The sequence below is a fragment of the Theobroma cacao genome, chromosome 10, assembly GCF_053813885.1.
Source record: "Theobroma cacao isolate CCN51 chromosome 10, ASM5381388v1, whole genome shotgun sequence".
Lineage (NCBI taxonomy): Eukaryota > Viridiplantae > Streptophyta > Magnoliopsida > Malvales > Malvaceae > Theobroma > Theobroma cacao.
Window position 1 is genome coordinate 28,366,788 of NC_142648.1, and position 25,102 is coordinate 28,391,889.

Consider the following 25,102-nt stretch of genomic DNA (forward strand, 5'->3'; position numbering starts at 1 on the left):
TCAAATTATACTTAAAATTCATATATAACAAAAATAATTGATCATCCATTTGTCTTAAAAAGAAACACATAAATCAATGTTACCAACCCAACTCCCACACTTAACTAAATCAAAGTAAAAAAAAAAAAAAAAAACAGTGAATTCTCCATCCACCATATGAAATCATTAGGGTTCGTATTTTGATAAAAAAAAGAATTCTCTTTTGACAAATGGGGGGTGACAATGAATTTACCCACACAAAAACAGAAGAGAAGTTTCCTCAATCAAGGTTAAAAAGTGAGCCTAGATAGGGCATGTGAAGGTGCATTTAAAGCAAAGCCAAAGCAGAACAGTTATGATTATGGAATTGAGGAACCGAGGAGGAAGGATGGGGGCAGGAGAAGAGGAGAGGACCCTTTATTTATTTTGTTGTTTTTCTCTGTTTTTTGTTGAATGGAACTTAAGAAAAGCTTAAAAGCAAAAGTTGAGTCCCTCTCCAAACAGCCCCTCCTCCTGCTGCTGCTGCAGTCTGTAACCCCCCAGCAGCAGCTGCTCACAACACCTTCCCCTTTATTGCACTACCCACCAAGCCACCTGTCTGCTTTTATTGCCTTTTGCTTTCTCATTCCTCCTTTTTCCAGCATCCTTACATTTTTTGTTTCCCCATTATCCCATGCTGCCCTTTCCTTTCCTTCAATTCACCTCTACTGCCATCACTACCCCTTTTTCTGGTCCCATTTAGAGGACAGCGGCCAACTTTTAATCATCAAAATTTTTTTTCAAAAAACTTGAATTGGAAAAGGATGTAATAATCATAATGGTCATACTAGTTGTAAAGGATCATTTTATTTAAGTCTCGATTTCGATTTTTTGTATGATTTATAAGACGAGAGATGACGGTCTCTTATTATATAATCTTATATAGTTAAAGAGTACTAAAGTTACATCTTATTTCAATGAATCATAAATCATCATATTATTTGTCAACTACTGCATTAAAGAGTGTTTGAGATAGTCGTTAGGGAAATCCAAAGTTTATTAATCTAACTAGTAGACATAAATCATAATGTTTGCTTGATACTAATTAATAATAACTATATGGCATCACCTTTTTCATGTATAAGATGCAAAATGTTTTGATTTAATTGGGTGCAATTAATTTTAATGATAAGGAGAGCATGGTGGGAAATCATGAATAAAGTTTAATCATTGTCCCAAACTTTTCAATTGAATTTTTCACATTTAACATGGTAATACCTGATTTCAGTTTTTTTGTAATGATGAATACTTAATGCATGTGGGGGGACCTTTAATAATGGATTTCTCTTTTTTTTTGTCTTGTTATAGTGTAGAATGGGATGGATTCAAATAGAAAAGGCTAATTTAGTAGCCCAATATGCCTTCATGTTTTTTGAGTTTTATTTAGGTAGTTGAGACTACATGAGGTTAAATAGCTCCATTTGTTTGCCATTAATTTTATTTATATTGCAATACTATATAAGCTCTTGATCTTTTCTTATTTATTTAAATATCCCTATCTTATTATTTGTAGCTAGATAACTTATGGTATTGACGAAATAATGATATGTTTGTTACATGACTTTAACGGTTGTTTGGTTCTTGACCAACTGGCATTTTCTGTACACATGGATATTGATGTGAATTTTTTTTACATAACAAAATTAGTTAAATGAGGTGTTTTATCTTTTAAGTATGATCATTTCAATTAATCAATTTTGTCATATTAAAAAAACCGTACCATCTTTTATAATTGCGAAAAATGTGAGTCGATCATGAGCTTACTTATGATTGTGAAGGTCACATGTGTTGTGTGACATTGTTTTGTAATACAAAGCATTGGGTCGAACTCTTTTTTAATGTCAAGGTAATGACTTCTCAAGCATAATAGAAGAATAAAAGTCATAAAATATAAATTTGTTTTTAGATATAATAAAAAGATAAAAATTTTTTAAATTTTTTTTGAAATAATTATGAGATTTATTTAGCATTCTAACATTTTCCTTATTTTTACAATTTAAGAGACATAAAATTTCTTGACCATTATTTTATATATCATCGATAGAGTTTTATAAATGAAATTAAAATATTAACTTTTTTTTAAAATATCATCTAATAAAATATGTGACAACTCTCTAATCTCGTCGATGAAGTTTAAAACGACCCCAATCAAGTATCGGAAAATTTTCCAAATAATAAATTGATCTAGCATTACTTGATTGGGAAGAAACACACATTGATGTTGGCAGTTAAATACCGGAAAAACAAAACATATGATCGGTCCTTTCCCTCTAAAAATTCCTACAACTACCGGTTTAGGGCAACCTTCAGATTTTGGTTTGGTTTGGTTTGGTCCGTTACAAATGGCGTATCCGTAATTCCCCACGAAATATAGGGTCGATTGCTGTACTACTTTTCCTCGTTACAAGACCAAGCTTCCCCACCCATGCCATGTACCACCTCAAAAGCATCACTGACAATGACTACGTGTCTGCCACGTAGGATTTTCATCCACCTGTTAGATTTCTCCACGTTGCCTCATCTTCCTTTCATTAAATTGCCCCCACCCACTACAGGGGCCCACTACCCTCTCTTTCCCGTTATTTAATTAAAAAAACTAAAAAATAAATAAATAAATTTCTTTTTATTAATTACGAACAAAGCCATTCTTCTTCTGTTCCTCACTTCTCTTCCTCTCTCTCTCTCTCTCTCTCTCTCTTACCAAAAAACAGAACAAAGCCAAAGCCTTTCTTACTCTTACTCTCTCCTCTCTCTCCACGACTCTTCCGTTTTTCCGGAGACTCTAACCGGAACTGCACCACCGGTGGAGCTCTCAGTAATGGGTTTTCCTTGAAATGTTTGAAACTTGAAAGAAACCAAACATTTTTCCCTCTACCTTTCAGTTAATAGTTCTCAGATTTAGTTTTCAAAAAACTCCATTCTCTCTTGTTCTTAAACCTCAAAAATCTTAGCTTTTTGAAGAGTGTTTCTTGTTCCCCTCCCATATTTCTCTTCTGGGTTCCTTTTTTTTCCCTACTGCTTTACTTTGCCAAAAGAATCTCCTTGTTTTAAGCCACATTTTTGGCTTCTCCAACTTTCTTTCTTTGCAACTGTCAACCTTTTGTTCTGTGAAGCTAAATGAAAATGGAGTTTTTGAAATGCTGAATAGGAAGAAGAAGATGAAGGTGAAAAGTCTTTTAACTTTACTTCTATTTTGGCTGGTTCTTTTGGTTGCTGCTTCTTTTCCAGTGAGATCTTTGAGCCCATCTTTGAACGATGACGTTTTGGGGCTAATAGTCTTCAAAGCAGACATTCTAGATCCAAACCAAAAGCTTTCATCTTGGAATGAAGATGATGACACTCCTTGTAACTGGTTTGGTGTCAAATGTAACCCAAGGTTGAACCGGGTTACTGAGCTCAACCTTGACGGGTTCTCTCTTTCGGGTCGGATCGGCCGTGGCCTTTTGCAGTTGGAGTTCTTAAGGAAACTTTCTTTAGCAAAGAACAATCTCACTGGAAGTATAAGCCCCAACTTGGCAAAGCTTGAAAGTCTCAGAATCATTGACTTGAGTGAGAATTCTCTTTCAGGTTCTATTCCTGATGATTTTTTTAAACAATGTGGGTCTGTGAGGTCCATTTCTTTAGCTAACAACCGGTTTTCGGGTAAGATTCCTGGGAGTTTAGGCTCTTGTGCTACTCTCGCTGCTATTAACTTGTCCAGGAATCAGTTTTCAGGGTCATTGCCTGGTGGGATTTGGGCTTTGAGTGGTTTAAGGTCATTGGATTTGTCTGAAAACTTGTTAGAAGGAGAGATTCCAAAAGGGATTGAGGCTTTGAATAATTTGAGATCCATTAATTTGGGTAAGAATAGGTTCTCTGGGCAGGTTCCTGATGGGGTTGGAAGTTGTTTGTTGTTGAGATCGATTGATCTTAGCATGAATTTGCTTTCTGGGTCAGTTCCACAGACAATGCGGAAGCTTAGCTTGTGTAGTTATTTGAATTTGAGTATGAATTCGTTTGTTGGTGAGGTTCCTGAATGGATAGGAGAAATGAAAAGTCTTGAGACTTTGGATTTCTCTATGAATAAGTTTTCTGGTCAGGTTCCTAATTCTATAGGAAATCTTAAGTTTTTGAAGGTGTTAAATTTCTCTGCTAACGGTTTAAGTGGAAGCTTGCCTGCATCTATGGGAAACAATGTGAATCTTTTGGCATTGGATTTTAGCCAAAATTTGATGACTGGTGACCTTCCTGCGTGGATTTTCAAATCAGGTTTGAATCAAGTTTCACTTTCGGAGAAAAAGCTTGGTGCAAATGTGGATAATCCCATTTCAACTTCACCAGGAACCTCCCTTCAAAAGATTCAAGTCTTGGATTTATCTCACAATTCGTTTTCTGGGGAAATAACATCTGATGTTGGGGCTTTAAGCGGCTTGCAGCTCTTGAATCTGTCAAGGAACTCCATCATTGGGCGTATTCCAGGAACTGTTGGAGAGTTGAAGGCGTTGGCTGTTCTTGATTTGAGTCAAAATCAGCTTAATGGAAGCATTCCTATGGAAATTGGAGGAGCTTACTCCTTGAAGGATCTGAGGCTCAATGAGAATTTTCTAGAAGGGAAAATTCCTATGTCAATCGAGAATTGTACTTTGCTAATGTCTTTGTAAGTTTCTCCTTGTCTTTAATATGATTTGTGCTTTTTAACTTCTCTTTCAATTTTAGGTAGGCTGTCTGCATTGATCTACATGTAGTTAGGTCAATTTGTAGTTTTTTTAATGCTCAGAGTGTGTTATTATACTCAATTAGTTCCTTGATATTTTGATAACTTAATTTATAGTCATAGAGTTACCTTCAAAGCGAAGATGAGTTTTGGTGGGTAAGCTTTGATCTATTTGCTCAAAGGTTTTATGAGTTCTGGATTATGTTTCTTCGACATAATTAATTTAAATTTGAAATCTCCATTTTTGTGGTCTGGTTTTCTGTTGCACTGGTATTTTATTGGTGTTTGATATAAAAAACATGTGGAAAGCTTTTCCTGCAATGATACGTTGATGTGTCATACATTCTTTCGATCGCACATCTGTGTGGAAAATTTGGTTGCTGCACGTGTCTGTTGGGTCTTCTTTCCTTTTGGACTGTTCATATATGTGATTGTAGAGTTATATGCTACTTAAGAACTAATTAAGTTTGAATTTGTTGACATCAGGGCTTCAGAAACATATTTACCTCTAAATCTAGAAACAGGAGAATGTCCAAATTTGTTGTCGTTGAATGCTTTAGTATTCAGCTGTCAATTTTACATCAGATTCAATATTGCTGAAAGGAGGTGGTACATCATTCTAACTTTCTTTTCCATTTTCTTTTGTTGTTGAATTGTGTAGGATCATATCTCAAAACAACCTGAGTGGCACGATACCTGCAGCAATTGGAAAACTGAGCAACCTACAAAATGTGGATTTGTCTGTCAACGGCCTTGTAGGAACCTTACCCAAGCAATTGGCCAATCTTCCCAACCTCTTGTCCTTCAACATTTCTCACAACAATTTACAAGGAGAACTGCCTGCTGGTGGATTTTTTAACACCATATCACCCACAGCTGTCTCTGGCAATCCCTCACTTTGTGGATCTGCGGTTAACAAATCTTGCCCTGCTGTTCTCCCTAAACCCATTGTCCTAAATCCTAACTCCTCTTCTGACTCCATTTCTGGTGATTTACCTCCAAATGTTGGTCACAAAAGGATAATTCTCAGTATCTCTGCCCTGATTGCTATTGGTGCAGCTGCGGTCATTGTTGTTGGAGTCATTGCCATCACTGTCCTTAATCTACGTGTCAGGTCATCAACATCCCGGTCTGCTGCAGCCCTCACTTTATATGCTGGGGACGACTTTAGCCGTTCCCCGACTACAGATGCCAATTCTGGCAAACTTGTCATGTTTTCTGGTGAGCCTGACTTTAGTACAGGAGCACATGCTCTGCTTAACAAGGATTGTGAGCTTGGGCGTGGTGGGTTTGGAGCAGTGTATCGAACAGTTTTGCGAGATGGGCGCTCGGTGGCAATCAAGAAGCTCACTGTCTCAAGTCTTGTCAAGTCACAAGAAGAATTTGAAAGGGAAGTTAAAAAACTAGGGAAAATAAGGCACCCTAATCTTGTGGCTCTTGAAGGCTATTACTGGACTCCCTCGCTGCAGCTTCTCATTTATGAATTTGTGTCTGGTGGAAGTTTGTACAAACATCTCCATGAAGGATCAGGTGGAAATTATCTTTCGTGGAATGACAGGTTCAGTATCATTCTAGGGACAGCGAAAAGTTTGGCTCACTTGCACCAATCAAACATTATTCATTACAATATAAAGTCAAGCAATGTCCTTATTGATGGCTCAGGTGAACCTAAAGTGGGAGATTTTGGCCTAGCAAGGTTGTTGCCTATGCTAGACCGCTATGTTTTAAGCAGCAAGATTCAGAGTGCACTCGGCTACATGGCACCTGAGTTTGCCTGCCGAACAGTGAAAATTACTGAGAAATGTGATGTGTATGGATTTGGCATTTTGATTTTGGAAGTGGTTACTGGGAAGAGGCCTGTTGAGTACATGGAAGATGATGTGGTGGTGCTTTGTGACATGGTCCGAGGAGCACTGGAAGAAGGCAGGGTGGACGAATGTGTTGATGGAAGGCTGCAAGGAAAATTCCCAGCCGAGGAGGCAATTCCAGTGATGAAACTAGGCTTGATCTGCACGTCACAAGTACCATCAAATCGGCCAGATATGGGAGAGGTAGTTAATATATTGGAATTGATCAGATGCCCCTCAGAAGGCCAAGAGGATATGGGATGAGTTTTAACTAATACTTTAAGGAATTGAAAGATTTATAAGGGGTTATCCGGCGAAGAAGAATCCGGTTTGTTCATTCGATCAAAGAGAAGAAATATTTGTTTGTTGGAATCGTTTTTTTCCCTTTTGTTGTATTGTTTCTTCACTTTTTGATTTTCCAGTTCACCTTTGTGATTTCTTCTCTATGTTATAGTTAGGTTGCCGGATTCTTTTTCACCGGGTTCCATTTTGGGACCCCTTTGGATATTGTTACCAAGTTACTAATCTGCAGTCTTTTGCAATTTTTGTTCCCTTGGCATTGTTTCATATGATGAACTGATAGCATCATTAGGTTCTATATGATAGCCAGTAACCAAATTGAGCTGGGAACTGAGCTCTGTTCCATTGCACAACAGAAGGCATTCTTTACATCTTTTGGAGGTTTACTTGTCCATGGCTAATTGTTTTGATATAATTGGTCTTTAAAACGATGATCTTCTATAATTCCCAGAATAGCCTGGTAGTGGTTTTGATATTGTAGTCTAGGGCAAATCTGAATTTTCATGGCTTCATAAAAAATGCTAGTTCCACATACCAAAGTCATGTGTTTTCAATGATAGCAAATGGTGAAGACATGGAAAACACATATGTTACAAGTCAAAAGTGACTTAAAGAGTCTGAAGACTGCCAGAGATTCTCAGCACCCACTCTGAGGCAATTTTATCGTTAGTGCTGAATAGAATAATGCAAAAGTTGAAAAAGTAGGATTAAAGAAGGAAAAGAGTTAGTAGTGCCTTTAAGATAACGATGTTGAAGGTGTGGAAATAGAATATCATATTATGATTCCTGTCGGAATAGAAGTTCTCCTTTCATGTTTTGCCAACCATGTGTAAATATAGGTTCAAAAACCCACTCTTCTTTTTTGTTTAGTCTTTGTTAGCTCTCTTTATTTCCATCCTGTCACATGGATTGCTCTTCTCTTTCCCACTGTTCATTGCCATGAGAGGATCTTTAATGAATGTGATGCTACCCTTTAACTTATTATGTTTCACAAGATTCGTGTAGTTGGAAAGTGGAGGGTTGACAGAGGGACATGTTAAAGCATTTTTGTAGTTTACCCACAGTTTCTTGTTCTGTAAAAAAGAACATTTCACCTTGTGGAAGAAAAAAAAAAACCGCCTTCTTCTTGGAGTTGGAGGTGGGGAGTCAAAGAATATAAATACCCATAACCATGTGCATACAAAGCAATGAGTTGTGTACCTAGGGCAGTCAGCCAAAAGTTATGAAAATAAAATGGTTGTTGGGCCCAAGATAGCCAAATTGATTGGAATTGTCATAATCAACTAAGCCACATGGGTGCTCTTATCTTAACATAAATCTCAATTTTTTCTGTAAAAATGGAATATCCAAATCCTCTTCATCCCTGGAAATGACAGAAAGAAAGTACCTACTTTTATTCTTTATTTTTTGGGGTAGTACTTTAAAGTGCTTAAGCATAGTATTTGTTGCTAATGTTTTTATATATATTTAATCTCCATATATCATCCCACCAGCTTATCATTGATTTGATCAACTTGTAGTGGGGCAACATGGAGTTTTAGAATAGCTACATGATTAAACACATAGGCACAATGCTGCTGTCTCAGGCATCAGATTTGAAAATCAAATTAAGCCCTTAGGCTAGGTCCTGTAGCTTTTTGTTTTGAAAGTGAAATGAACTTCTTCTTTTTCCTTCTTTTTGTTCTCCCAAAACTTGCTTGCCAACTTTTGCTGCTTAGGGATAGGGCTATCACTGAGGCAAACAGTTGTAAGTTGAGGATAAAGTGTTTGCTCATTAGGATATGGAAAATCCTTGCTTTTTATTGAGTGGCTAAAATGAAAACTACTTCTCAACTTTTTTGCCAAGAACATAGAGCAGTGGGGATGGTTTTGGAGTCTATGATGTTGGGTTGGTGCCTGGAGAGGCCAATGCACCCCTCCCAACAGATACCCACTCGATGCAGTCATGCAGATTATTAATATCAGCAATTGAGCAAGCTTGGCATTTTTATTTTCTACTTTCCAGGAGAAAATATTGGAGCTTGAGCAGAGTTGGCCCAAAGGCCTAAAGCAAGTTCAATGATTCAGCAAAGATCAACATTCTCATAAACCAAGGGTGGGGGGTAAAATTTTGGTTTGAAATCTTGTTCTCTTTCTGTCAAAAGCTGCATCCTCAGATGTGATCAAGAAAGTTAAAATCTTGTTATCAGCAAACAGCATATATCACTGTGGGGAGCTGGTTTGTTGTTCAGTTAAAACAATCTGCTTGGACAATAATCATTGTGGGACAAAAGACTATTGTTTTGTTCCACAAATCTTGGCTTTTTCCACTTTTTCTAGAATCAAATTCAAGGCAGTAAAATGAAAAAAAAAAAGAAAAAAAGTCATATCACAGCTTCTTTGAAGAGTTAATCAAAGTATACATCAAAGGAAAAGATTGAATAGCAACTGAATAACTTCTTTTTTAAAAAAGCATCAGACTTTGATTTAAAAGACCAAAGTTGTTTTCATTAGTCCACTTCAAAGCCTGCTGAAATAAACACACAAGTGTGACACAAGGAATACTCACTTTCTTATATCTAATTCTTAAAATATCAAAGTAGGTGTTGTCCTTCTCATGGTTATCATTTTCGTGATAAGTCCATTATCCTTACACTTTATCTTGACGTATAGATATAACAAAGACGTCTCCATTTATTGCTAAATATAACAAGTTCTCAGTCTTTTCTTTAATCATCCCAATCATTTTCTCATCCATCACTCATGGTAGACCTATAAACTAGAAGCAAACCCATTAGGTGACCCATTTTCCCCCCAGTTTGGCGTTTCATGTGGTGGCTTTTCCCATATGGGCCTGATCTCATTCCAGTCAGCCAATCTCTTCTCAACTTTTCAGCTGGTTCCAGTGTTTCAGGATTGTTTGATTAGCCTAAGCTGAGTCAGGCTTGCCCCATTACAAGCTCCTGCTGTGGGCCGGATGCCCATTACAAACTGTTCCTTCTTTCCCAGCCTTGTCAATAGGAAATTAGAATTGCCACGTCAGAACCCCAGAGGGCTCAAAAAAAAAAAAAAAAGTTCCTCCATTGCTAACTCAGTAAGAACTGTAGGGTTTAAGGGTTTAGAGGCCTTGAGGAGATTAACAAAGCAGAACACTTGAAGACTATCTGGTAAGCAATTTCTACATCAACTAAACCCCAATATTTTCCACCTGATAATTTCAATGCTTCATCGTTTAAGTCGTAGATTTTGCCCTAGAAATCTCTACATCACTCTGACACTAAACCCTAGCTCTTCAAGAAAAGTTAATTCTAGCAAAAATGGAATCGATAAGTGTTCCATTACCTTCAGTTTTTTCAGCTCGTCAATGGGTATCGATCAAATTTCCCCCTTTGTTCCTTTATTGAAAACCCCCAAATTTGTTACAAACCCTACTTTTGTTAGAAGTTACTGTTCTCGTGAGTGGACCGAGGATATAGAGTACTTAGATGAATCGGGGACTGTTATATACTCCGGTAAAGGTATTCGGTCTGTTGAGCCGGGGCTTGATGATCATGTCATGGTGGGTGGGTTAAAGAAGCCAATTATGAATGCCTCAGCAGTTGCTAAGATTGTTGAGGTTGTTAAGAGGTGGAAATGGGGACCAGAATTAGAGAGCCAATTGGATAAACTACAGTTTATGCCTAAAATGATTCATGTAACTCAAGCCATGAAGGTTGTTAAAGATAGTGATGCATCATTGAGTTTGTTTAGATGGGCTAAGAGACAATCTTGGTATGTTCCGAGTGATGAGTGCTATGACATATTGTTTGATGGGTTAAATCAAAGTAGAGATTTTGATGCGATTCAGTCACTGTTTGAGGAGATGGTTCAAGAGTCTAGTGATAATGGTGTTTCCTTGTTTACTGCATATAATAGGGTGATTCAGTATTTAGCTAAAGCTGAGAAATTGGAGGTGTCATTTTGTTGTTTCAAGAAGGCTCAGGAGTATGGTTGTAAAATTGATACACAAACTTACAATGCTCTTATGATCTTATTCTTGAATAAAAGTTTGCCTTATAAGGCATTTGAGATATATGAGAGCATGCAAGTGGCAGGATGTTTGTTGGATGGATCAACCTATGAGTTGATAATACCTAGCTTAGCAAAATCAGGACGTCTTGATGCAGCTTTTAAGCTCTTCCAAGAGATGAAAGAAAGGAAGTTTCAGCCAAGCTTTAGCATCTTTACCTCACTTGTTGATTCAATGGGGAAAGCTGGGAGACTGGACACATCAATGAAAATCTACATGGAAATGCAGGGATCTGGGCTACGGCCATCTGCTACTATGTTTGTTTCTTTGATTGAGTCCTATGCAAAGGCTGGGAGGCTAGATACTTCGCTTCGGCTTTGGAATGAGATGAAGAATGCTGGTTTTAGGCCAAATTTTGGCTTATACACCATGATCATTGAGTCTCATGCAAAATCAGGAAAGCTTGAAACAGCAACCTCTATTTTTAAAGACATGGAGAAAGCTGGATTTCTACCCACTCCATCTACCTACTCATGTCTTTTGGAAATGCATGCAGCCTCTGGACAGGTGGATTCTGCAATGAAGCTTTATAACTCAATGATAAATGCAGGCTTGAGGCCTGGATTGAGCACGTATACTGCCCTTTTAACACTATTGGCTAATAAGAAACTTGTGGATGTTGCAGCAAAAATATTACTTGAAATGAAGTCCATGGGATTTTCTGTTGATGTGAGTGCTAGTGATGTTCTAATGGTTTATATTAAGGATGGTTCCATTGAGCTTGCCTTGAAGTGGTTAAGGTTTATGGGTTCATCAGGGATTAGAACAAATAATTTCATAGTTAGGCAGTTGTTTGAATCATGTATGAAGAGTGGTTTATATGAGTCAGCAAAGCCTCTCCTTGAAACCTATGTGAGCTCCGCTGCAAAGGTGGATCTAGTTCTTTACACATCAATTCTTGCCTATCTGGTACGATGCCAGGAAGAGCACAATGAGAGACATTTGATGGAAATCCTTGGTGCTACAAAGCACAAGGCTCATGCTTTTATGTGTGGACTCTTTACCGGCCCCGAACAGAGAAAACAACCAGTCTTATCATTTGTGAGAGAATTTTTTCAAGGTATTGATTATGAGTTGGAAGAGGGGGCTGCAAGGTACTTTGTCAATGTTCTCCTCAATTACCTTGTTCTCATGGGACAGATAAACAGAGCTCGCTGTGTTTGGAAAGTCGCCTATGAGAATAAGCTTTTCCCAAAGGCAATAGTTTTTGATCAGCATATTGCTTGGTCTCTTGATGTTAGAAACTTGTCAGTGGGAGCTGCTCTTATAGCTGTCGCGCACACCCTCCACAGATTTAGGAAGCGAATGTTGTATTATGGAGTTATCCCTAGGCGCATCAAATTGGTTACAGGACCCACTCTGAAGATTGTGGTTGCACAGATGCTGAGCTCTGTAGAATCCCCATTTGAAGTAAGTAAGGTTGTTTTAAGGGCACCCGGGGACTCTGTGATGGACTGGTTTAAAAAGCCAATTGTTCAGCAATTCCTTTTGAATGAGATTCCATCAAGAGCTGACATCCTCATGCACAAGCTGAATATACTTTTTCCCAGTTCTGCACCTGAAATTAGATCATTGTCCCCGCCTAAACCTCTCATTGCAGGGAGGGCAATGTAACCATGTATGAAATTTAGCTGGGAGTGCAGAGGCTACCTATGTGTGAAGCCTGATTGTAAGGTGCTGGTTTATTTTCATCCTCATTCTTTTTCTCTTTTTTTTTTTAATTTATAAATTCAGTTTAACATATTGTCCAAAGAGGAATAAGATGTTTATAGTCTTTGGTCATAGCCTGATATCCTTATTAATACAAGAGGTTTTTTGGTTTGAGTTCAAATTCTTGTTTATGAACTTTCTATCAAAAGCTGCATCCTCAATTGTGATAAGAGTGAGAAACTTGTTAGCAACAGACATCTTCAAGTTTGCATTGAGAGCTGGTTTGCTGTTGAACAAAGTTTTATAGACCAAAATTGTTTTCATTGCTTCTAACTTAAACAGTAGACACAAGGAACACTTGAATTTTTCATTCCCCGTGAGAGAAAAAAGGCGGTACTGATATCTAATTTTTTGTTCTACAACACTTTTCATTTTCCCCTGTTGCTGATTCTCATCCTAATCATCCCAAGTATTTGTCTCACCATCTCTTTTGGGTGGCCTGGAAGTAAGGATGTTACCTGATCCATTTGCCATTTGATGTCCTATTGCTGTGTCTGACTTTAACTCATCCCAGTCACCATCCCATTCTTGTTCCCAACCCCCAAATGTTCGCACATTGTTAGCTGAAGGTGAATCAGGTTGCTGCCCCATTTCAAGCTCCTGATATGGGATTCCATCGCCCTGCTGTCCCCTGCTCCCCCGCTTGTAGCAGGCCCAGGTACTACCAAAGATCAGACCTGTTAGAAGCAGTAAGTAAGCTCCATTGATACGGGTTATGTGTGCGGCAAAAGGGATATAATCGAAGATGCCACCACTTGATGCTGGTGATCTTATGCGAATTACACACTTCAACTCTCCAGCATCTAATAGTATGGATGAATTTCCTCCAAGATTTGCTGAAACATTAACCTACAACAACAAAAGCAGCAGTATGACTGATTGAAAATAAAAGGTTCAAATCAAATCAATGACCCAATGTTTTGAACTTGCTTTTGAGTAGTTCCATATTTGCAGCAGTACAACTGAATGAAGCTTTCACTTCTAAATCATTTCTGTTACGAGTCGGATATTTGATTCAATGATAAAGTGCATATATGATATGCTCAAAGCATTGAGCCATCTTTCTCTAAAATAGAACACTTCAGATATTTTTCAACACGTTTCTTCCTAATTTAACATCTTTCATCCAAACCTTTTCCAACCAAAAATGAAGTTCTTTTTCCCCTGTCATACAAAAAAAGAGTTCGAGGAAAAGCAACAGAAGCCATAGAAATGAAACCTTATTTATTTTGTGTGCTGCTATTGGGATGTTCTTGATGAGAAGCTTAGCATGTGAGACAGTGACTTTCACTTCTAGGGGTTTCTCACCATCATTCCTGACAAGTAGTAATAATTCCTTTGAAGCTACATGCAAAAAACAAAGAAATATTACTTCAGCATTTCCCTCACATAAAGAAAGCCAATTCTTCCAAATTTCCCCATGACAGCATCAAGCAAGTAGAAGGAAAGTTACCCAGTAAGCAATTCATAGCAAAAGGGCAAGAGCGCAGTCCATATATTATTTCTCACAAGGGCAAGAGTTGACGGCCAGTTTAAATAAAATTTATCATTTTCCATTTTTCTCAAGACTAGAGGTGAAAATTAAACTGAAAATAATCGAATTATTCGATTATTTCGATCAATTTTTAATATCTAAATATTATTATTATTATTATTAACAATAATAAATTTAATTAAACCGATCAGATATAAATTGATTTCGATTATTTCAATGTTAAAATATAAATCGGTCGGTTTGATTATTTACGAGAATTTATTAATTTGATTTTTTTTTGAAATTTTAAGTTCAATCCGATGAAATCGATTGAAATTAAAGGTTCAAGCTTCAAATACTAGTAATATGTTGGAAGAACGACGTTCACGATTTTACCTGAATAATAAAATAAAACAAACTTAGAATTAATCATTTGTTCATATTTAATCAATTACGACGGCGATTTTCTAAACTTACCGGATGACGAAGGATCAATGCACGCCGCTAAACTACGGTTACGGCAACTCTCTGAAAAAAGCCAACACCCCGCATCACTTGGCCCGGGAGCCGGTGACCGCGACGGCAACGGAGACGGCGACGGAGAAGGCTTAAAAAAGGGAAAAAAGCAGCCAAATTTTCATTATGCTCTTGCAAAATAGAAAAAAAAAAGAAAAATTAAAAAAAATACCAGCGGAGATACAGAATCCGGAGATGGAACACGGGATTGACGAGAGAGGGTAAGAAGAGTGAAAAAGAAGAAGAAAAAAGTTGAAAGGATTTTCTTGGAATCCATTTTACTTCCAAGTCTTTGATCTCTCTGAGCCCTAAACCTCTCCCCTTTAAGTCTCCATTTACAAGAATTTCCATTTGTTCGTTTCTTCTAAGGTCAAATCCAAAGCTTGGGGTGGAATTTTCTCTTGACTTCTTCTTCTTCTTCTTCGATGGCTCCGCTGGCTTTTCCGTTGACCCATTGTCTTCTTTTACACGCTGGGCAGACTCGTTTGTTAGCCACGTGGCAGAATCTTAGACTGTTTTTTGCTAAATTCCCAGTCCCACTCCCGAAATATTGGAGATTGTAAAACGACATCGTTTTTCATGGAATCTATGTATAATGTTGCCCGTACGACGGTGAGAGCGTGCCAACCAAGCTATGAGATGCGAGGGCCCCGGACAGGAACTCCTGGAACGACGTCGTTTGCTTCATAGGTTTTTTCTGAGTTTTGTTTTGGTGGACTCGACATGACGTCGTTTTGGTTTCTGATTCGGATTCCGTTCCTTCTTCTCCTTCCCCCAAGAATGTGAACTGTGAAGGAAAAATCTAAAACCCTACGGCTCGTGCTCTTTGGTAAATCCCCGAAATTTGATTCCTCAATTTGTCAATTTTACCCCTGAAAAGATGCAAAATTACCCTTAACCAGCCATGTCATCCGAGGAAATCTCCCTCCAGAACGGACTCAACGTCTTCCAAGACGACCCGTTACGGGCCTTCAATTGCGGACCCACCTCCACCGCCACCACCACCACCCGACCGGGCCCTAAAACCCGAGAACTCACCGGCTTCATCGACGACAAGATGTTCTCCTTCCCTCCTTCTCAACCTCCTGATTTTCGCTCCTCCAACATCTACGCGGCCGCCGCCGCTGCTGCCGCCGCTTCCGCAGACCGCCGAGACCCGCCCACGCATCACCATCGAAATTGGGGGAGCAGCGCCGGAGGTGGTTCCACACACAGCGGCGACGACGAATCCGACGGAGACGATGTCGACGACGAGGAAGACGAGGATGATGATGTCGATGACGATGAAGGAGGAGATGGCGACGAAACTGCTAATAATAATAACAGTAGTGATATTAATATAAATAATCATAAAAATAAAATTAATAGTGGAAATGAGACTGTAAATAATGCAGGAACTACAAATCCCGAAAAAATGGGAAATGGAAAAGCAAAGCATTCCTTTGGTAAGTTTTCTGTTATTTCTGTTATGTTTTATTTAGTTTTAACGTTTAGAAATTTTATTGATTTTTTTAAAAAATTATTATTGGAAAGTGGGAGAGAGCTGCAGGGAGTTGGTAGTGAAGGAAGGAGGGAGTGGTCTGGGGCAAGGGGTGAGAGAGAGTAACAGTAACAATAATTATCAGAATGCGGTGACGATTGCGGATCCGGATGGGGATATTTATTACACACAGTATTTGCAAGGTGGAGAAGGGTCTGGTGGTAGTGGTGGTGGTGGTGGTGGGCAGAAGGATATTGTGGTGGAGAATGGTGGTAGTGGATGTGGGTTTAGTGGGAGGAAAGATGTTTCCTTTTCGAGTGAGTCCGGTGAGTCCTTGCGGGCCATTTTGTCCGATCCTGTCACGTAAGTATCTTTAAATGTTGATGAAAAATCAGTGCTTTTGTTTGATTTCTACTCCCTGATGTTGAATTTGGTGATATTTTCAGTAGGGTACGGTCGTGATATTATAGTTGTTTAATGACCATTCGGTTTTATGTATTAATATGTAATGCTGAGCTAGTTCATATAGTAGTGAATTCTTCAAGTTCCTTGACTAGTGAGCTTCAACTGAGATTTTGAGATGCGGGAAAGTTGATAGTAGTTGTATAAGTTACTGTGCAGCAAGTTGTATGTGCAAGGCTATGGAACAAGTAGGACTGTGGAGAAATATGCTTTCTTTTATCTGAGATCATTTAAAAAAATTTTTTAATGCTAAAAGATTAGATCCCATTCTCGCACTCTTAACTGGTCTGTTGATGTTTGTCACTTCTTATCAAGGAATAGTTTTACTTACAGAAAGAAGGGGAAAAGAATAGTTGGACTTATGTTTTTACTGTTTGCCTGCCTTCTGAAAAATTCAGGGGAACTCTCATGGATGATGCAATGATATTACCTTGTGGACATTCCTTTGGTGCTGCTGGAATACAGCATGTTCTTAGACTGGTGAGTTCTTGGTGAAACCTTTTTATCATATTCGGTCCTTAGTATGATGCTTAGTGCTTGATGAAGTTTGTGGTATGCTTTGAAGAATGATTTTGATTGGCCAAGGAATGGTTTGAATCATTACAAATGATGGGTTTGACTCCAACATTGGCTATTTATATATGTGTTCTATGTTGTCACAGATGCACATAGCTTTAGTTATATAATGAAATTGATTACATTCTTTCCGATTCTGTGAACTAGTTGTACCTCCACGTGAGCGCATTTGGCTAAGATTGGTGCATTTGATACTCTGATATAAGATGAGTTATGGCTTTTGGTCCAGGCCATGTTTGAAGTATTGCTTCCTGGCTGCACTATAAATCATGGGTGTGATTAATCTGTACAATTTTCAATCTTTGTATTCTTTATTTACTGGTTGAGTTCCACCATTTTAGCTGAACGCCCATGCCAAGCCATAATATGTAAGTCTGCCATCTCAGTCTGACAATCAGCTCTAAAGCAATCTAGCATGAAAAATATTTGGCTCGGCATATTGGTACAATTTGAGATTGCTTACCTCTTTACAGTGGTTATATACTTGGTGAGACACTGCTTTTTACCATTTTGAAACAAATAATATGAGGAGCCTGTATATAAGTGTGCATCATTGTGCCAAACTTGTGCTTATTGTCTGATTTTGTTGTCAGGGTGATTGTTATCTTTCAGAAAAAATTGAACTTATAGTCCTTTCACCAGTATAATAATTGTACCTCCCTGTGTACCCATATCTTTTTTCTCCCTGCAATCCTAGAAGTCATTCTTAAGCATTGTCTCTTGGGTGAATTGCTAGTCATGGTGTGAATCATTCTGTTTAACTTTTATTTGCTGGGTTTCACTCTATGGCATTGGACTGAAAAACATATTGGTGCTGTAGATGCTGTATTATGCATTGGCCTGAAGAATATCAAGAATGACCTTTCAATTTGGTTTTTGTGATTGATTGTTGGCATCTGAAGTTTTCTCCTCTTTTATATTAGACTATTCTTAGTGAGGTCTTGTATATCTGATTTGATGAACTTTATTTTGAGGTGCCTTAGCATATTATTTTCATTAAATAACTGTTGAATGGTAATTTTTTAATCGTATCATTTATCTTTTTTTCTGGATTATTTAACTAGCTTTTGGGTTGAAACTGCTTGGTCAGCCTACGCCCAGCCATATGTTAACAATGGTTGTAACTGTATATTAATTGTGATATCATGAATGCATTGTCAGAAAGTTTGCTACACTTGTTCGCATTCAGTATCAGAGGAGTCGGTGGCTCCAAATCTTTGTAAGTAATATTCTTCTGTTTCAAAGGAAAATCTTTGTCCCCTTTAATTTTTGAATCTTGGTTATTTTTGTGAACTTTTACTCTAATTTGCACATATTTCTATGCAATGATGATATGCATAGACCAGTATCCTATTGGTGTTAGGCATCCCATCTTTGTGTGTCTTACACTGTTTCCCAGTTGCCATTTTGCAAGCTTCTATTTTTCTTGGACGTCTATTTTCATCCCTGTCTCACATGTATTACATGAAAAGGTTTGTCAAGATAACCTAGGATTTCTGGATGTGTAGTGATTGCATACATTGATGTGGATGCTATTTGATATAATTCAGAGGAAGGGGCAAACACGTGGTGAAAATTATGAAGTTATAATTGGCAGGGCTATTATACAATTCAATAATGCACAAAGTATCCATGGGCTGTGCTATGTATACAAATTTTCTATTCTATGGACTTATTTATTTATTTTTGTTGATGTTCATGACGCAGCTCTCCGAGCTGCGGTGCAGGCATTTCGTCGGGAAGAAGAGTTACAGTTCTACCGCTCACCTAAAAGGAGGAGAGACAGATTTGACCAGGTTTCTCTTTTATCATACCTCATTTTGGTGTTGTTAGCTTTCTAAAGAACTATCTTTCAAAATTTGCTTGTAGCATTCTGTTAACCGTTTCCAGTTTTGCATGCACTTCAATTATCTTGCTTTATACTTGGCAACTTGATGTTGCTGTTGCCCCTTCTGTTTTGTCATCCCTGACTCCTCCTTTTACTTGTCTGTTCTTGTAGGATAAGAGCAACTATGGTGACTCAAATATGATGGATCCTCCAAGGGGTAGAGGTGTCCAGTTTCCATTTGCTGTGACAGATCGGGTTATCATAAAGGTATTATATCTAGTGAAAATCCCATGTTTTCTTTTTTTTTGGTTTCTTTTAATGCCTGTTTTAGATAGTTGAATTCCGTGACTTGAGGTAAATTGATTCAGGGGAACAAGAGGACACCACAGCGCTTTGTTGGACGTGAGGCTGTTGTAACAACACAATGCTTGAATGGATGGTTAGGCACTATCATCTTTCTGCTCCCATCAACAATGGATTAAATAAACATGTTATTAATATAGGATTCTGCATTTATGTCTTGAAAATGCTGCATTGCCCTTTTCTTTTCTTTTTTTGGCTGGAGTCTCTCTCACTTTCTCTTAATGGTTGCAAAATCTTTGATCAACGCATATACCTCTGCCAAAGATAAAACTCTATTATGTGGATACTAGTGTATCAATTTGCATGGGATTATCAATTGGTTGGCAAAGTAGAGCATATGTGACATTGGCCTCGATTTCCATAACAGTAGTAGTTGGGAGTAGGCTTTGGATAGAGCATAACGGGAGCTATCCTGTTTTTGGGACTTGAGGTTGTATTATATACGTGGGTTGTTCATATGAAGAAAATGGACAGCACTGCAGACAGGGAATCACATTAGCAATTTGATCTCAGCCCCAGTCTGTCGAATTATCTTGTTAAGGCAAATAAAATGATCCTTCTTGCTTATTACAATATCCATTTGCAGGTACGTTGTGAAGACATTGGACAATGCAGAGAGTGTTAAGTTGCAGTATCGGTCACTTGCCAAAGTTCCAGACGATCCATCCTCGAAGCCAATGGCAAGCAAGATGGGACCAAACTGGTTGTAGACCCGCAGTTCATAAGATGGTCAAGTGATACTTTGTTCCCTGTGTGCCACGGTTCGATATTTAATCTAACTTGAAATATTTCTCTGTATCATTATTATAGTGTTTCGTGAAAACCAAGATTTGTGGTACGAGCCTTGTAAATTATAGAAAAGCCTTGTCTCACATTGTAGCTTGAGGAACCTTTAATGTTACATGCAAGAGTTGAATATATGTAATCATTTTTGTTCCATATATCTGAGCAGATATCTTTGTATTTAACAAATAGCCAGTGTACAAATATGAATGCAATGCCATTGTTCTTCTGTCAAACTTGCTGCTAACTGTTGATTCTCTCTCTTTCTTTCACACCCTTGTGTGCTTGTATGTTTCAGAATAGAGTATGTAATGTAGGTTGTTTTTGGGATATATGAGCTTGAACAAAGCTGTGATGGATAGTTGAATCTTCATCAAGACAGGGAAAGTAAGGTAAGTGTTAAGTGTCACGCCAAGCATTTTAAAGGAAGTAAATAAAATGTTTTAATTCTATATCCAATAAGTAGGAGAATATTAAGAAATCTATAAATGTGGATGTTGCACAGCTCAAAAGGTTATTCTTTTGAAAGGAGAGTAATGAATTTATGATAAAGTGGTATCAAAGTTGATTTAACTTGGATCCATTTTATGTCAAGTACCTTTAGAGGGAGGTAAGTAGGGTAGTTGACAACGACTCTAGCATTGGGTGAGAGAGAATGTCGTGTTAAACATTTTAGAGGAAGACAGTGATGAGAGCGTCGTTGGATCAATTGAGAGAGAATGTCATGTCAAGTGTTTCAGAAAAAGTAGATAAAGATGTTTTAATTTCACATTGGGCAGGTAGGGAAATTTTGAAAAGCTTATAACTGTGAATGCTGCATATTCTAATAAGTTAATTTTTTGAAAAGAGAGTAATGGTCTCGTGATATATATTGGTACGATCATTAAAAATATAAATTATTAATTTGAGTAATGCAAGATAATAGATTAGTCCTAAAGGATGTAAGTTCAGTGGTGATGAATCAATTTGCAACAACTTTTAGCTGCTTTAAGATCTATTTACACATTACCAGCCACAACAATCCTGGTAAGCCAGCTGCTTGGAATGCTTTCACCCAAGTCAATTTTCTTTCTGCAAAATGCCTTCATATTTCATTCCTGCTCCCCAAATCAATAGCATTGTGGACACTTCGAAAAATTGGCTCTCCAGTCGATTGCCAAGTGGCTTTAATTTTTGGCATAATTGAGGTATTATTAGATTGATTGTGGAGATTTAAGGGATTAAAATAGGTAGGTTGAGTTTTGCTCTATGTTGTTGGGCTTATGTATTGGCTAAAAATGTATTTGGTTAAAGAGTAAAGGTTTGGGTTGAAGGGGAAGGGGGAAAGAATGAATGGATCTGGGTTTCTACATTGGACCAATAGAGTGTTATGTTATTGGGTTTGAGGATAGAATTTTGATTTTAGGGGAGAAATTAAGGGGATATAATGATGGGTTTAATTTGATTTAAGGGGTGACACTTTTTTTCTTTTATGGGCAGTTGATATTGGGTTTTTTTGACTTTCAATAAAAACAATAATTTTATCATTATTTTAATTAGAAATACATATATATATTTAGAATAATAAATTTGACTGCAAAACATAAGTTAAATTAAGAAGATAGTAATAATTTAAGAAACGATGGTAATCAGTTTAAAACAATTAGTTTTTTTTTTTAATTTTTGGTTTCAAATCCTTAATCAATAATATTTGGATATTTGGATAGACAAAAAGAAAAAAACCCAATTTCTAGTCAACAAATTTTGATGTCTTGCTATTTACCACAAGGCATTGACGTCATCAAGATGATATGTCAACAATGCTATTGACTAACGGAAGTTAGTCAATGATTAGTGTGAGGGGATTATTTGATTCAAAATAAAAGTTTAGGTGTTTATTTGAATGCAATAAAAAGATAAGGGTTAAATTGACTTTCTTGGTATAGTTCGAGGGCTTATCTGCATATTTAGCTAAACCCAAATTACTCTACTTGTCCAAAAATTCAAATCTTACTTTTAAAACCTGTAGTGTTGCTTCTTCTTCTTGGTCTTTGGTTGCATTTTTTACTTTTCAAAATAACTCATCTAGGCTTTAATTGTAAGTAATTTTCAATTCAAATTAAGTTTTTAAAAAATACTTCGTTTTTAAATATGTTTTGTTTAATTTGATAGTTTGGGACCTAAACAGAATCTAGTTAATAAAAAATAGTATTACATGTCAAATAATATTTTAAAAATATGAGTTTTTTTATTTATTTTATAGATATATTGTTTGATTATTTGATTTTTGTATTTAATTTTATGTGGTTTGTGGATGCTTATGATCAATGAATAGAAATTTTTCAAATTGTTTGTTATTGAACTTGATAATTTGCTAATGAGAAATGAGTAGTAATTTTTAACAGATTTTTGGATAAATAAGTAATGAAAAAATATTTTAAAATACAAAAAATTGTCTCACAAAACTCAAGTTTTGGGCAACAACAAAATAATTCTACTAATGATGGTACTCAACAATCTTCTAAGCAAGTCATGTTGAATTTGATCTAAGTACTCTCTCGGCAATTCCTAGATTGAGGAAATTTTTTTTAAAAATTATTATTATTTTAGTTATAACATCACTCAGAAAAATTCTTGAGTTCGTCTCTGATCCTCTTTTTCCTTCTTCTTTTCAAGTGGTTTCATCTCTCTTAATCTAATACTAATTACTTGGTCTAATGATTTCCTATAATTGTTTTTTTTTTGAAAAACTAAGGACTTAAGTAAATGACTTGCTACTGAGACAAATTTCGAGAAAATGGAATTTCTTTCAATACAACAATGAATTGTCAAAGTTCTATTAATATTATATAAGACTAATTGCTAGGTAGATATAATTTTCTGCAACTATTTTTTTTCCCGAAGAAATGGAGACTTGAATAAATGACCCATTGTTGATAAAAATTTCGAATATCAATGCAATATGGTTAATTGCCATATAAGACTAATCTTTATTCGTCTGCATGATTTTTTGTAACTATTTTTCTAAGACAATTGAAACTTGAATAAACAACTTCCGAGTGAGACAAATTTTTAGACAAAGGAATTCCTTTTAATATAACAATAAGTTATCAAAGCTCTACAATTCATTGTCATATAAGACTAATTACCTAGTCTATATGATTTTCTATAACTGTTTCCTCCCGAAAAAGTGATGACTTGAATAAGTGACATATTGGTAAGACGAATTTTGAGAAAAAAGGAATTCTTTTTAATATTACAATAAGTTTGAGAGTTTTTACCATTAATTGCAATACAAAACTAAAAAACCGGTTTGTAGAATTTTTCGTAACTGTTTCCTTCCAAGAAAACAGGGACTTGAGTAAATGATCTACTATTGAGACAAATTTCAAGCAAAAAGAATTCGTTTTAATAAAACAATAAGTTATTAAAGTTCTAACATTTATTACAAAGACTAAATAATTGGTATATATGACTTTTTGTAATAGTATTTTTCAGAAGAAAATGAAACTTAGACAAATGACCTACTATTAAGACAAATTTCAATAAAAAGAGATTCCTTTCAGTATAACAATGAGTTATCCTTGAGAAAAAACACAATAAATTATTAAACTTTTATTGTCAATTACCATTAATGACTAATTATAATTCAGCCTACATGATTTTTTGTTCCTTTTTTATTAGATTTAGGTCAATTATATATATGTAGAGATGTCAATTCTTTTCTAATTTTGTACAAATGTATTGTGAATCTAGTCATTACACTGACATTTGGTGCATCCAATGTAAGTTGCTTTGACTTGAGTTGTATATGTCTACATTGTTTGCTCATTGTAATGCAAAAATGGATACTTAAGAAAAATTCTGCATCTGTTTTCATCAATGCAGGATCCCATAAAATCCACTTTGATAGATGCTAATTATGTAAGAAACAATTCTCCTTATGATGAAAATCCTAAAAAGGTAAATACTTATGTTGAAAAGTTTGTCCTACTACTCCAAATTCAGAGTATCTAGTGCCTAAATAAGGTATACAAGATTGATTACCTAGAAGAGCAATTAATGAAAAGAGACCTTTTTGATTATATAAACCTAGTTCCTGTTTCTTTTAATATAACAATAAGTTATCAAAGTTCTACAATTCATTGTCATATAAGACTAATTACTTGGTATATACGATTTTCTGCAACTGTTTCCTTTCTAAAATGTGAGGACTTGAATAAGTGACCTATTAAAACGAATTTCGAGAAAAAGGAATTCTTTCTTGAACTATAGTAAGTTTGACAGTTTTACCATTGATTGCAATGCAAAACTAATAAACCGGTCTGTATGATTTTCTGTAACCGTTTTCTTTCAAGAAAACGGGAACTTGAATAAATGAACTACTATTGAGACAATTTCGACAAAAACGAATTCGTTTTATTAAAACAACAAGTTATTAAATTTCTAACATTTATTACAAAGACTAAATAATTGGTATATATGATTTTTTGTGCTAGTTTTTTTAAGAAGAAAATGAAACTTAGACAAATGACCTAATATTAAGACAAATTTCAAGAAAAAGAGATTCCTTTTAGTATAACAATAAGTTATTGCTGAGAAAAAAAACAATAAATTATTAAAGTTTTATCGTGAATTACCATTAGTGCCTAATTATAATTCAACCTGCGTGATTTTTTATTCTTTTTTTATTAGATTTATGTCAATTATATATATATGTGGTTTTTTTTGTAATAACTTTATTTTGAAGAAAATGAAACATAAATAATTGACCCACTATTAAGTGTGTGTGTGTAGAGATGTGAAAATGGATACTTAAGGAAAATTTTACATCTGTTTTCATCAATCCAAGATCCCATAAAATCCACTTTGACAGACAATTCTTCTTATGAAGAAAATCTTGAAATGGTAAATACTTATGTTGGAAAGTTTGTCATACTACTCCAAATTCAAAGTATCTAATGTCTAAAAAGTTATACATGATTGATTACCTAAAAGAGAAATTAAGGACAAGAGACGTTTTCG

General features: G+C 36.2%; 4 protein-coding genes across 4 annotated transcripts; 3 read left to right on the top strand and 1 right to left on the bottom strand.

Moving 5' to 3' along the window:
- Window positions 1–2,982: 2,982 nt before the first annotated feature.
- LOC18587450 (Leucine-rich repeat protein kinase family protein) lies at window positions 2,983–7,043 on the top strand. Its single transcript, XM_007011226.3, has 2 exons — window positions 2,983–4,654; window positions 5,373–7,043. Exons 1-2 carry the CDS (start codon window positions 3,156–3,158, stop codon window positions 6,820–6,822), a joined length of 2,949 nt encoding a protein of 982 aa, XP_007011288.3. The 5' UTR covers window positions 2,983–3,155; the 3' UTR covers window positions 6,823–7,043.
- A 2,667-nt stretch (window positions 7,044–9,710) lies between these two features.
- Window positions 9,711–12,737, top strand: EMB2217 (Pentatricopeptide repeat (PPR) superfamily protein). The gene has a single exon (XM_018129278.2). It carries the CDS (start codon window positions 10,058–10,060, stop codon window positions 12,518–12,520), a length of 2,463 nt encoding a protein of 820 aa, XP_017984767.2. The 5' UTR covers window positions 9,711–10,057; the 3' UTR covers window positions 12,521–12,737.
- Window positions 12,738–12,855: 118 nt separating this feature from the next.
- On the bottom strand, window positions 12,856–15,302 carry LOC18587452 (uncharacterized). Its single transcript, XM_007011228.3, has 4 exons — window positions 14,779–15,302; window positions 14,568–14,697; window positions 13,836–13,960; window positions 12,856–13,465 (listed from the first exon to the last, which is right to left on the bottom strand). Exons 1-4 carry the CDS (start codon window positions 14,881–14,883, stop codon window positions 13,013–13,015), a joined length of 813 nt encoding a protein of 270 aa, XP_007011290.3. The 5' UTR covers window positions 14,884–15,302; the 3' UTR covers window positions 12,856–13,012.
- A 53-nt stretch (window positions 15,303–15,355) lies between these two features.
- On the top strand, window positions 15,356–20,254 carry LOC18587453 (U-box domain-containing protein 62). Its single transcript, XM_007011229.3, has 8 exons — window positions 15,356–16,051; window positions 16,140–16,449; window positions 16,947–17,028; window positions 18,286–18,343; window positions 18,832–18,920; window positions 19,124–19,219; window positions 19,321–19,391; window positions 19,902–20,254. Exons 1-8 carry the CDS (start codon window positions 15,511–15,513, stop codon window positions 20,023–20,025), a joined length of 1,371 nt encoding a protein of 456 aa, XP_007011291.3. The 5' UTR covers window positions 15,356–15,510; the 3' UTR covers window positions 20,026–20,254.
- The last annotated feature ends 4,848 nt before the right edge of the window (window positions 20,255–25,102 follow it).